The sequence below is a fragment of the Arvicola amphibius genome, chromosome 2 (assembly GCF_903992535.2).
Source record: "Arvicola amphibius chromosome 2, mArvAmp1.2, whole genome shotgun sequence".
NCBI lineage: Eukaryota > Metazoa > Chordata > Mammalia > Rodentia > Cricetidae > Arvicola > Arvicola amphibius.
This window is the reverse complement of record NC_052048.2, coordinates 48842792-48857137: the sequence shown is the minus strand read 5'-3', so window position 1 is coordinate 48857137 and position 14346 is coordinate 48842792. Positions and strand designations below refer to the sequence as shown.

Sequence of the window (14346 nt, the reverse complement as noted above, 5' to 3'; positions counted from 1 at the left end):
AGAACTCTGAAGGATGATCTGCAATTAGTTCTAAGAAGCCTTCAACACAATCCCATAAGAACCACTGAGAGAGTTCCTTGAAAAGAAAGTAGGCAGTGGTGGATCTCTGAACCAAAACAGCTGTGTGAGATTCCTGAGGGGTAGAGTGAAACTGTCCAAGGATGGGCTGCATGAACGCACATGTCCACCACAAAGGGGATTGTCTGTGCTGTGTGCATCACGTCTAGGAACCTCACTGAGTTTATCATGGATCTTCCGAGCATGTGGGTTTGCAATGAGGAGAAATCAGAGTAAACAAGCTGATGCTGCCACCAGAATGAATATGAAATAGCTCTTAGTGTGCAAGACTTTACACAAACCACATGCCTCTCAGAGTGTTCTTCAGAGTCTGCACGAGCATTGATGCCTTATGATCCGTGAGAAAGAATAATTCCAGGAACATGCTCTTGAACATCTAAAGCCAAAAGAAAAGCCCCTGCTCCAAGTCAGAGATGGATTACTAAAAGATTCAACATAAAGTAATCATTTAGAAAAGTATGGAAATATTTGTCCAAATACATGAACTAATATGAACAAGTTAGCATACAAAAATGTCTGGGGAAGTAAATGTGGAGGGTCTCTACAGAACTGCAAAATTATGAACTTGTAAACATTCATATACATTCATATACATGCATACATCCCCATGAATGCACATATTCATGCATTCATGTGCAAGCACATGCACACACATACACACAAACACACAAAACACACACTCTATAGGCCAATCCTGTTGACAACAGTTATAATAAGGTCTATGTGACAGAAATAAACAAATTTTCAATAATTGTGAAATACAGCAAACCATTGGAAAAGTTTAAAAACCAGAATCAACTATGTAAGAAAGAAAAAAAAAAGGCCCCATAAGGATAAGAAATACCAAAGCTGACCCCATCTTCTTGGAAAATACAGTCAGCTAATAAACAAGTACACTGAGCAACACTCTTCAGATCTGACAACTCTTATCAAATCAGGTACTGGGTTTCAATTATTCTAATTATAGAATGAGGAAAGTAGCTAGAATTGGTTATTAAAGTATAGGAAATATCGACCTTACTCAGGAAACAGCCAGACATATCAGGCCCCATCGCATCCCTGGAAATCTCATACTCACACGATGGGCTGTGTAAACAGAGAGTCAGAAGCCAGGTCCAGCAGCCCTAGTGAACTCAGGTGATACTGTCCAATATGAAAAGGCCTTAGGCTCACCACCTGCCACCAGTTGCTCCATGGTACAAACCTAAGCTCACTTATTTCAGAATTAAAAGGGTCAAAGACAATGTTTCAGACCTTAATATTCAAGCCGCAAGTCTAAGCTATACGGCTCAGGCCTATACCTCCCATCCATTATTTCCCACTAAATGGCTTAAAATAAATCAGCAGATGTTCAACATGCTCAGTTTCTGTTTTCTAATTTCACCAAAGTCTTAAAAAAATATCCTACCAATGTGGATACTAATTTTCCTCTCCAGGCCACCAAGGATTTATGACCCACATCACTCTTATATCGATTGATTAGCTTATCCATGTCTCCTCCAGTTTATCTCTGTGTGCATTAATATTTCTATTGATGTTTCATGTATGTGTTTCTATATTTTATTGTGTCTCAATTGGACTGTGAATTCCTAGAATGCAGGGAGAGAGGGAAGGCAATATTCTTTGTGTTGTCTAGTGGGGAAGTCCATGAATAAGAGAAAGCTTATTGCTGTAGGCAAGGGAGCCATGGCTGAGGACCAGCTGCTCTTCAGTGACTCACCAAGTATGTTCAACCTCCGTTTCCTCAGCAGGCTTGCTGAAGTTTTTCTTTTTTTTTTTTTAACTATTACTAATGTCCAATTTCTTAATTTGTGAGACACTATCAGCTAAATGACTGGAAACAAGAAAGAACAGAAGTGCGAATACACCCACACAATCACTGGCATCACACTAGAAACCGCAAGCCCCAAGTTTTACATCATGTGTGCATATATGCAGCCTTCTCCCCTGACCTCACATAACCATACACACACACCACATGAGCAAAGGGGTATGTACTCTGTGACTACAAAATAAGAACAGAAATCCTGCCACACACTCCACTCAATAACCCAGGGGAAGGCTATTGCCTCTGCAAAGTGCTAGACCATGTACATTTTAGGGTTTCTGGGGCATATAACCTCTACCGTAATAGGTTAGTTTGGCTGGCTCTTGTAACAGTTTAAATCTTTACTGTCTACTTGATGGGGTTTAAAATCACCATGGAAACACACCTGTAGAGGTGCACCTATGAGGGCAGGGCTGTTTAAGAAGGCAAATCACCATGAATATGGGTAGCAACATCCAAAGGACTGGGGTCCTGGACTGAATCAGAAGGTGAAAGCGAGCTGGGCACTGTGGTTCATCTCTGTCTCCTGACCATGGTAGCAAGGTGGACCAGATGCCTCCTGCTCCTGACGCCGCGACTTCTTGCCATGATCAACTGGGACCCCTCCCAAACTGCGAGGCAAAATTCATCCCTGCATCCTGGAATTGTTTTCTGACAGCTACGTTGTCACATTAATGAGAAAATTACTACTACAGCTGTGTAGGCATGGAGACAGCTGTACACAGCGGTGAACAACTGGCCCAGCTACATCGCCAAAGGACTCTCTCCGCAGTACGAAATGCTAGGCTGGATCTGGCTTGAGGGCTATCATCCTTGGGTTCCTTTTCTGGTCTGCAGGCCTCAACGCAGCACCTTGTACACAGAAGCTGCCCAACAAATAGCTGAGGCAAGTTGAAGCTTCCTTTCCGAATGCAACCCTGGCAATCACAATCATGAATCACCCCATTAGGGAATATAAACCTTGACAAAGATAATGATGACTATCGCACACTCACCTCATGCATGATGTCTTCCCCCATCTTACAGATAGATGAATGATAGCGCAAGCCCATACATAAGTACACATGAGATAGATACATAATACGCAGCACAAAACTTGTAATTCTAAGACAAATATAAAATCTCATGGCCCGAACATCAGATAAAAAGCCACCCGGTTGAGGCATTTCCACTTTGCGCTTCTGTATGGTGAATGCTTATTGCGTTGAAATGGAGAGCTCACCAGGAGGAGGGAGCAAAAATAGAGAGAAGGTAAGCAATATTATTAGGGTGTTATTTATCACACACATTAGGACCAAAAATAGTCAGGAAAGAATGAGCATTGTGTCATTCTCTCTCCGCCTTTGACCTTGCAAAAGATTGCTGAGTTCGGATGGAGGATAATGAGCACCAGTAGAGGAAGCCTTCCTTACAAGGGAGCCACTTGGCACCATGCAGCCTTGAAAAATTAATACATAATAATTATAATCTCGAAACGCCACTCTTGCCCTGCTTTATGATGCCACATCTTGTTTTATTAAAATTTCCAAAAACTCTTTCTTTTCTTGGCTGTGAGAGACATGACTCTGCTATGGAAAAGTGAAAGACATTTACGCACAATTTTCCCTCTCCTAGAAAGTGGTATATTGTGCCCTTCAGTGAACATAAAATTGATATTATCATCTCTTAGTTTATATCTCACTACTTAACCTTCAGATTAAAAGTTATTGGATTTGAATGACTAAGACATCATGTCACCTTCCCTCTGTGGAGAGACAGAAGTTCAGGGCAAGACAAAGCACCGTAGGAAGAGCATTCAATGGGAACGGCTGACTCTTTGCCTTCCTCCTCGAGGGCTCAAGGAGGGAACCACAATAGGACACTGACAATGGATTCATGGTTGGGAAGGAAGAGAAATGGCAGTGGAGGTCTTGTACTCTAGGAAACCTTGCTGAAGATGAGCTTGTGTGGAGAAGTACCATCAAAAAAGGAGTGAGCTAGGTCTGGGGAGACAGCTCTCTCTGTCAACTTGCTTGACAAGGATGAGGACTCAAGCTCAGTCCCCAGAAAACCACATAAAAAACAGCCTGGTGTGGTAGCTTACTGGAAACCCTAGTGCTAAAGAGGGCTCCAGCACAGACCTTCAGGACTTGTTGGTCAGCCAGCCTAGCCTATTTGCTGTGAGCGACAAATCAGTGAGAGGCCCTATCTATCCCCCCAATAACAACAACAACAACAACAACAACTACAAACAACAAAAAAAAAAAAACAAGGAGAACAAAACTGAAAACAACACCTGAAGCTACGCTCTGCTCTCAGCCTGCAACTTAACACACACACACACACACACACACACACACACACACACACACACCCCAAAGAAAATGCTAAATGTAAGAGAAAAGTGAGAGGTAATAAGAAAAAGAACTATGCGTGCACAGTTGGTACACACACAGTCTCTGCAGAAGATACAATGACCATCTAGAAGGATTTGAGAGAACACAGCTTGTGTCTGCCTTCCCTCACCTTCCTACTTCAATGCTGTAAGGAGAACCCCATCCCTGGACAGTGTGATCTGCAGCTCCTGGATGAGCTACCAAGAGCACCAGCTGTTTAATAATTACACATTGTATTTTTCCAGGCAAAAGATACACACTATGTGCTCCTCCCCCAAACCCCCTTACCACTTCAAAAACAATTTCATTCTAAGAAGCTTGTGTCAATATGGAACAAAGACTTTATCACAGACCCAGCTTAGTTAGTTTGTTCTCTAAGACAGATAAGCCCATTCCGTGATCAATAGGAACACAGCCGTTTTATCAGCATTCCCCATGTGACTTTTGAAAGAGATTCTAGTGAACAGGCCAAGGCTAAAGGCAACGTACTTGATAATATTAATCAGAATAAACAGCCATAACCACTGTAGTGACTTTTAGTGTATATGAGGGCTCCCTCCTCTCCCCGTCTCTTGTGGACAAAATCTCAAGTAACTCAGGCTGGCCTGGGACGAAAATCCACTTGCTGTGTGTGTAGTTGGAGGATGACTCTCACTCCGGACCCACATGACTGGGGGCATTGCACCAAAACCCAGCTAAGAAAGTGTGATGGGTGTTCCTGATTGTCACCTTGGGCACAATGGAGAATCAACCTAAGAAGGGAGTCTGGAATGTCATCACTAGGCCTCGTGCTGGAACGTGTCAGAGAAGGAGAAGGACAGTCCTTCCCTGGTGGGACTTACAAGATGTTAAAGGTTTTGTGCACATGGGTGCAGGGAAGGAAAGGTGGGGGGAGCCCATGATGGAATCCCCCCCCCCCATCAAACAAGTCCAAGGTTGGTGGCCCTTTATTAAAATGCTTGAACTAATGCCTACTAATCTCCCAGGGATTCCTCTCTTCTCTCTGGGCCACTCCTTAGAGTCTCCACAGGCCTCACACAGGTACAAAAGCACATGCCTTCCACCTTCCCAGCCGCCTCTTCTTCTGCCTCAGCTTCCCTCTGGACTCAATACACTGTCTTTGCCCTTGCTTTGCCAGTACACACACACATCAATCTGGTCTCTACATTGCCTTCACCACAGGAGGTGGGCAATGAAGACTTGAATAAAAATCATGTAAATGAATGAACAAATTAAGTTCTGAAGGCCAAAGTGGAGAGATGATTAATGCAGGGTGAGTGACTCTTGTCTGAAATACTTGGGGTCAGAAATGGGCCAGAATTTGGAAAGTTTTACTTTAAAATCTCTACTTAGATTTACTGGCCTGAACATTCTTACTTAAAAAAAAAGAGAAAAGAAAAAAGGAGAAGGCGAAAAAAAGAAAGAAAAACCAAACCCCAAATGGTCCCAAACTGAATGGTTTTTTTTTTGGGGGGGGCGGAGGATTGGTGATGGAGGAATCAAATCTGGCTTTAGTTTTGGATTCCAGAAATATAGGGATTTGGGAATTTCTTGATGGTTTATTATGGTTTATAAAGAAGTACCCCCCCCCCCCCCCAAGTTCAAGAAAAACCAAAGGACCCTATTCTGAAGGCTTGGCCCTCATCTAGTGCCACTATTACAGGAGTTTTTAGAAACATTAGGATGTGGGGCCTAGGTAAAGGATGTAGGTCACTGTGGTCATGTCAGACGAGTCTTGTCTGTCTCTGACTCCTGACCACCGTGAGGCCAGTGGCTCTGCCAGATACGGTCATCACGGTGGTGCTCTGTCCCACCACAAGTAGACACATGGTGCCAACGTTTCTGAATAGAATCTTGGAAACTGTGAGATAAAATCATCTTTCCGTCTGTCCTACACGGTTTCTGTCAGGCGTCTGACGATGGTGACAAAGCACGGACACACACTTGTCCTGGCTAGACAGGACAGCACGCGTACTGGGTCACATGTAGCAAAGCTGCACGGCGCAGACAGTTAAGGATGTTGACCCTAGCGTGTTTTCTCAGGACAGGGGGGAAAAAGAAATCCAACACCGGTTCTATTTCTGTGAAGCGAAACAAACAGTGTTTGGCCAAGGGTCTCTGTAGTGTTATGACGTCAACATCACAATAGGTTTGCGTTCAAAGTCGAGTGATGAAAAGAAAGTTTAGAACAGGACGTGCAGGCCTTCTCCATCAACTTCCCCGCCCAGGACTCTGAGGACCACTAGCATATATAGTATGGCCATTCGTATGTGTCACAAAGCAGTCAGTCACATGGAGACCCCTTTTTTCAGTAGTCTACGTATCCCTTACAGGTTATTAGACTCCACAGGCTGACTATATGTTCACAGCTCTGCTGTTAATAAACCAGGCAGGCACAGAACAGTGGTGTGGGGTCCCCCCGGCCTCAGAGGACAGATAGGAGCCTGCTAGCCACTGGAAAGCGAACACTGTGAAATCACTGTGCTAATTCTGTCAAGAGGTTATGACTGAAGCCCTATCTCCTCAGAGTTCCAAAATGAGATTCTTTTGATTAGACAAGCTAGAAGGGGTGTTATTATTATTATTATTATTATTAATTATTATTATTAACATTAACAGATCAGGGCTCAAAGTTACCATCTCACCACAACAAAACTTCCTCTTGAATTTGAGAGAGGACATGTCACTCATAATAAGACACGCCATCTGGGATTCTGTTCCCATGCTCTCTCACATATAGGGTGCCCCTCCCCGCTTGGCTCCCATGCCATTTTAATTTTCTAATGGAGAGATTAATGACACACATCTCTTCAGCAATCACTACTTGAAAGGATTCAAATAAGGCTCACAAGTTACATAATCTTTGAAGACAATATTTTGATGGAAGGCAGGACTAAACTAACAGAGACAAGAGAGCTAAATTTAGCATTCAGGGTGAAATATACTTTTTCCAGAAATAGGCACCAGAGGAATTAAAGAAAGTGTGTAGGGGAGTTGTTTTTTGTTGTGGCTGGTTTTCTTTATTCACCAGAATTATCTAAACTTCTGTCTCTGCTTTGCTTCAATTTGTTTTCTTGGGTCTCACTAACATTGATATTACTGATTTCTACCGAATAGTTACATCTTTTTTTTTGGTAAAATTGACCTCTGCAAAGTGTCTGATAAAAGTGCACCTCAACAGAGCAATTCCTTTAGAATTAGGGGCCGGGTTTTCACCTCCTGGCTAAGGAACATGCTAGCTTCTGAACTGCACTAGGTCCCAGCAGGGCACTCTATATTAATAGCACTTCTCTGCACTACCTTCCTAGCAGGTTCCCTTCTAGGACACTGATGATCATCATTTCTTCCTACCAACAGCATCAAAAACAAAAACAAAAAAAGCTGCAATGGGACAGGGGACGTGAGTGGGAAAGTAGTGGGATGATAGAGATCACCTAGCCTAATACCTCGGTCTCATACCCATGGCTGGACCCACTTTATGGGGTACTCTGTACAAAGCAAAAACTAATGCCAAATCCCCTAAGGGAGGTGGGCATGCCTGAGAAACCAAGGCGAGTGCTTTTCACATAAAGCATCCAACCTTCCTCTCTCTGTCTCTCTCTCTCTCTGTGTCCTCCCCTCCCTGTCTCTCCCTCCTTCTCTCCTTCCCTCTCTCCCATTGGTCCCAAAGACCAATGAGGAATTTCATGCAACCATTTTAAAAATGAAGAGGAAAATTTTATGTATTTCTTTTTCTTCTAAAAACAAAATCCTCTAGCCTTTCCTTAGAGCATGGACCCTTTGATACTTTGCAAGTCATCCTCTTGGTGTCTATGGATACTACAACAGTTAGTTAATACTAACTGTTAACTCGATAGGACATCTAATCAATGAGGAGACAAATGCCGGGGTGCGACTGGGAAGGTATCTAGATTACTCACTGTGGGAAGAATCAAACATGGGTGACACCCAACATGGGCTGGGGTTCTGGACTGCATAAACAGGAGAAAACAAGCTGAGCACCAGCCCTCATCTCTCTCTGCTTCCTGGCTGCAGGTGCAATGTGACCAACTGCCCCTCCCTTCTGTTACCATCACTTTCCCGCCCGACGGACCCCACCCTCAAACTGTGAGCATAAGAAGTCTCTCTTCTTCAAATTGCCTTTTCTAGGAATTCCTTCTCATCATCCACTCTATGGATGGTCAAGCCCTCTGGGATGACAGTAAGTGCATTTGCATGGAAGCTAGCACCCTCTTCTCACATACGTTTAAAGGCATCTCTATACCACTTACAGTAACTAACACAAGGTAAAAGTTGAATAAGTAGTTGTCACCATAGTGCTTAGGGACCAAGGACAAGAAAATATGGAACATGTTCAGTTCAGACACACTTTTCCCTCCTAAACTTTAGAGCCACAGTTGAATCCATTAATACTACCATGCATACAAGGAGACAATTGTTAATCCCACTGCCTAAGCATCTATGATTTTCCTAGATTCTTCTGATCTTCCATTTTTCTAAACCCTCTTTGAATTTATGCCAGCACACTCTTTGCCCATGCCCTAAAGAGCTGGTCCTGTCATGAGCTTCCAGGGTCCGTGTAAGCATCAGTACCTGCTCTCCCTCTCTTCCCATGACCACCCTTTACTTTCCCTCCCTGACGATTCTAAGAGGCGTCCCTATACTTTCTCCTCTCTAAGCTTGCTGCTCACTGAACATTTCTTTTGCTCTTTGTTTACATTTGTTAACTTGAACATACACTCTTTCTTTTGACCAAAACTTCTAACATTTTAAACCAAATATCAGAGAAGCTACAAAAAAAAGAAGAAAAGAAGCCCTTTGCTTACTTATATGGCTTAAGTAACAAATCACAAGGGCAGCTTATCTTTTTAAATGACTTTCTCACCCGCTCTCTGGAAACTGTTCTCCTCATAGACAGTGATAGCCGTACCTCAAAACCGCAGCCACGAACACTCTTCCTTTTGCTGATTTGCACACAATAAAATGCCAGGTGGTACCAAAAAATTTACCCCTTCCCAAAGAAAGCACCCCTCATTAAAAAAAAAAAGGGATGTTGTCAAGAATAGCTGTTTTATTTAACAGCTATTCATCTTATTGAATAAACAGTTTCTGGTATGCATTCTGTTAATTGACCTGCCAGCATATGCTGTATTGGAGGAAACTTCTAAACATTATGTTCTATGTAATATGCTTATCTGAAAAAGCTCTCATTTGCAGCAATATGGGAAATAAAATCCTGCTTTAGAAAATTCAAGACTTTTCAAATGCATTAATCCACACAGTTTATAAATTGCTCTGGACATTTTAAAATCCTTCCTTTAAGGAGGGAGAGGAAAAAAAGTTATCAGTCAATAATAGTATCTGTTGCTGCATTTCATAATGGAGTCAAACACAGAGCTCAGAGACACAGAAATGGAGGCAGGCGTAATAGGAGTAAAAAGCAGTCATGGTATAGGGTAAAAGTAATCTCGAGGCCTGCAAGAGAATGCTCAGAAATGCTATCAAATTACATTATTAGAAAACCATTGTAATAATCCAGAGCCTGGATATAAATAGAGCTGAAACATTATCGAGACAATACGCTTTGTTTTGAGGAGGGAAGACAAGGCACTCGTGTGGGCGGGCTCCTCCACTAATGGCCGAACCTCTCAGGTGGCTTGGTAACTTCTGAAGGATCATGCATCTCCCAGACCAGCATCCCTTAGCTGCGCTGCCTAAGGGCAGGGGCAGTACTTCCAACTGGGGGAACCATGGGAACCAAAAGGCTACAGGGCTGGCCCTGTCTTCGCAGCGATTCATCTCCTAACAGTTGCTGCCCCTTGTGGGGGGGTCGGTCGCCAAGGTTGCCAAGACGTCCTGATTTTTCAAGAGAGGATAGGAAAGCGAAGACGATCCCATTTCTTCAGGCTGTCAACTAGATAAATTCTTTAAAACAAATTCTGTTTGAGACTGCAGCCTTAGCAAGCAACCCATGGAATCACTATGGGTAGTGGTTCTTCTTTGTGAGCACCGAAGCTTCTGAAAATGGGCAGCTTGCTGTCATGTTGTAGGCATGACTGGCAAGAAGGAGCCCACACAAGGGCTCATTATGGCACCACGCCCCCCTCCCCCCTCGCTGAATATCAACCCACCCCCAACCCCACTGAATAACACCAAAGGCTCTGGTGCCAATAGAATATTCCGAACCTTTTGTGTAACTCACAGCGTAATTAAAACCTCGTTTTTACGCCAGGCACTTGAAGCCAGATCTTGTGTTTCTGTGGACTTCTGACATCTTTTACAGTTCTGACTCTCTTCCACTCTCTTCCACTGTCCTACATTAATCAAAGCTGTAACCCCTGTTGTCTTTGTACTATGGAATCAGAATGTGCCCCTGGCGAGGGATGGGGGAAAAGTCACAGGAATTAAATTTCAGTGCAACTGTTTACATCAACTGTGGCCTGCGATATTGAAAATTTTATCCGTGGTTTTGTGTGACTTACCGCAGTAATGAATTCAGCAATGGCTGCGATTTTCTCAGTGCGTTGCATTCTCACTTCGAGTAAAGACCTGTCAGGAGAAAAATGACGAAAACCACGCAGATCCACCAGTGCCAGAACCGTCTCTCCGCACAGCTGAATGCTGCTGCTGCTTTCTGGACGCCAGAGAACGTGGGGAAGCTTTGGGCCCCTGGACCCTTTGTGAGCCTGTAGTTTTTCTTTTGCCACCTACAACGCTTCCACCCACCAACCTGTTTAGAGACTTCCCTTACACAGGGAGTCAAAGCAGCTGTGGATGTTTTCAAATAAGGCCTAAAAAGGCTTGCCAACCACAATAAGTGGGGCTTTAGCCACAATCCTAGAACCCGACGGATGCCTTTCTTCCTCAAACATATCAGTGACAAATAGACAGAAAATTGCCGTGAAATATTTATTTTCAAGTTTCAGAGTGGAATCCAAAACCAAGTACTTGAAAACTGCATGAATGACCATTTAACAACACATTCTCCAGAAGGGCTCCAGCCCAGGTGACTGAACTAGTGAGTGACTCACTATTTTTAAATAAATGCAACTGAAATATGCTTCCAGAACATTCTCCTGTGTCACTCAGGTGTCATTGCTACTCCTCTGTAGCAGGGTGGCTGTGTGTAGTGTGGTTAAAAACAACGTAAATTTTCATGATTGGCTAAATACTCTGCTGTTTTTTTGTTGCTTAAACATTTTTTTTTATTATTATCACATTTGTGTGTAAGAGAGAGAGGGGGGATTAGTGAAGGCTTGTTCTTCTCTTGCCATGTGGGGTGCTGGGAAGCAAACTCGGGTCCTCAAGCTTGTTGGCAAGCATTGTTTTACCCGCTGGCCTCCTTGATAAAATACTTTATTATTCTGAATATTTGTCAGTCCTTCAGGCAACATTCAAACAAGTTAACCTCCCACTGACTAACTGATGAACTCTCAGTAGAAATGATTCAGGGTGCCCCATTGCATCAGCCCCCATCTCAACCACCTCATGAAGAAACGACTTCATCTTACCTCGGTCTTGTCATGCACAGAAGATGGTATTCCGGAAATACTAACCGCTCATGTCACCACACATATATGAGGAATACCACAGAATGACCATCCCTGCAAATGCGCTCCTGCCATTTTACTGCCGGCTTCGGCAGACAAGCTCCCTGGTTAGAAGTCAGCCACTGTGTAGTTACTGATGCACAGAATTAATACAACCCAGGTGGCTTAAATTCTCGCTTTGAGGGTGCAGAATAGTTGGAGTGACAAGAAAGAAATCACGACACGCTCCCAAATCCCCTGAACTGACTTGGCATGTCTGCCAACTTCCCTTTTTTCTACCAGGACTTTCCCCAAACTGACCAATGGTCTCATGCTGCATCCACCAAATATCTAATTGGCTCACAGTCCCACCGAGTGTTTATATTTTTATTGATTGATTGATTTCTTTGAGACAGGGTTTCTCTATGTAACAGTCCTAACTGTTCTAGAACTAGTTCTTGTAGACCAGGCTGGCCTCAAACTCATAGAGATCCACCTGCCTCTGTTTCCCAAGTGCTGGGATTGAAGGTGTGCGCCATTACTGCCCAGCTGTTTAGATTTTAATGCATGTCTGTAATTCAACTGTTTGGGAGTGGGAGGCAAGAGGAGCCAGAGTTTTGGCCAATCTTGGGCTACAGGGCAGTTTCAAAGCCAGAAGCCTCAGCTAAGTGAGAACCTGTCTCAGAAGAAAGACAACAAAGACTCTTACCAGGGCTCCAGCCCTAAGAATTTGATTCCAATTTTAATAAGTAGTTTGAAAGGGTCTGTCCTTTTCTCTTATGGCATTTCCCAACATTCTCTCTTTGGAAAAGTTACAAAATTTCTTTTTTTTTCTCTTAAATACCTGATTGCAAATGGTACCAACAACTACAAGATAAATGGGTCAAGGACAAAACCTGCCCTGTTATCAGTAGCAAAGCTCATATATTTCCTGATCCCACGGGGTGGGGAAAACCAATCCAGTCTTCAAGGAAATGCTATTTACATTTGAATTTTACTAACACAATAACATGTCTTAGGTCACCTGTACCACCGGGAAATATTTCGACAGTTTACTCCCAAGGACCCATTTCCACCCAGGGGAAGGGCAGGGAAGGAATGAGAATGTCTCAAGCAAGGGACATGTTGAAGAGGCCCAGGCAGATCAGTTAAAACACACTGAGATTTTATGCCAAACACCATCTGCTGTCCAGACTCCAAGAAACATCCACAAACACATACACCCTAGTTCTTAGAGGTAGGAGAAGGCATTGTCCCAAACTGATGTCCGTCTTATAGACATGGGCCTGTTATTTAAACATGTTTACCTATATTTCTATTTGTCTCTATTTTCTTTGACTACCCCCCATATATCTTTATTTCTTTAATCTTTTAGCTCTGATTTTATTTCTTCATAAGGTTCTGAAAAGGCTGAAAGGGGGGTGGGCTTGTTTTTATTAAACTACTGTTATACTGGTCACTATTTATCTCAAGTATCAACAATTATTTTTTCCCCCAGAGAGTCATTTTAATTGAATAATAAAAGCTTAGGTGACACGTTGGGGGCTCAAGGTCCATTGAACTTCAAGTCTACCAGCCACTGTCCGGAAAAGACGCTTGCAGCTCCCAAGGCTTTCAAAATTATCTCAGCCAGGAGGACCCCTGAGACTATGCTGCTGGCTTTCTGGCAGGCGGAACGCACCAGAGGGATGTGCCTACAACACGGACAGTGACTTCACCGACACTCACAGTTCCAGCTCCCAGGCAAGTACCTGCTGTTGCTGCTGCTGGACGTGGGCAAGGTCGGCTGCGCCCAGGTCCCACCGCTGGCGCCTCCCCGTTGGACCGAGTGTCACGAAGTGCCCCACACTCGAGCAAGTGGTTGCCACCGCTGGACCCGTTCTGGATGGCTGATCCGTTACTTTTTGTCTCAGGACCCAGATTCTTGCATCATGACTCAAAAACCTGAGAGGAGAAAGGGGTGGGAGGTAAAGGAGAGAGAGAAAAGGGGAGGATTGGGGGAGAGAAGGGGGGAGAGACAGCTGTTAAAATAGTTGCTGGTCAGAACGAAAAGGAGTTTCGCCTTACATGTTGCTGGACTCTCTACGCAGTTGTCGTTCTACTTCATCCCGTTTCCCCCTTATTAGTAGACTGGCCCCCTACTTTAGGACTAGGGACTGTCGCTCTCAATTCAAGTACTAGTATGGCTTACACCATACCACGCATTCCCTCACAGGAAAGAGGACAGGTTCAGGATATCCGAGGAGAATTTAGGAGTCAATTTCTCTGATGGGATTCAGATATTTTGGCAAAAAAAAAACCCAAAACACTTTAAGTCATCACAGAAGCTATACATTTGAGCATTATCAGGCTCAGACACTCTGTGGCAGTGCAACACTCGCAGAAAAGAAATACGGTCCAACTTCAGTCCTCTCAAGTGACAAGCCGCATCACCACAAGGCCCCTTTAGGGAATCAATGCTGAAACGTGCAGGCAAACAGCAAAAGCATTTTCAGGATTCTAAATCCTTGTACCAGTTCGTTGGTCACTCCTGTAA

At 43.7% G+C, this 14346-nt stretch overlaps 1 protein-coding gene across 1 annotated transcript in view; it reads right to left on the bottom strand.

Annotated features, from left to right (window-relative positions):
- Positions 1–13743, bottom strand: part of Foxp1 (forkhead box P1) — a 235156-nt gene extending 221413 nt beyond the window's left edge. The window contains 3 exon segments of the mRNA XM_042054470.1: positions 13562–13609; positions 13611–13721; positions 13723–13743. Of these exon segments, the coding sequence (XP_041910404.1) occupies positions 13562–13609; positions 13611–13721; positions 13723–13743 (180 nt within the window).
- Between the last annotated feature and the right edge of the window lie 603 nt (positions 13744–14346).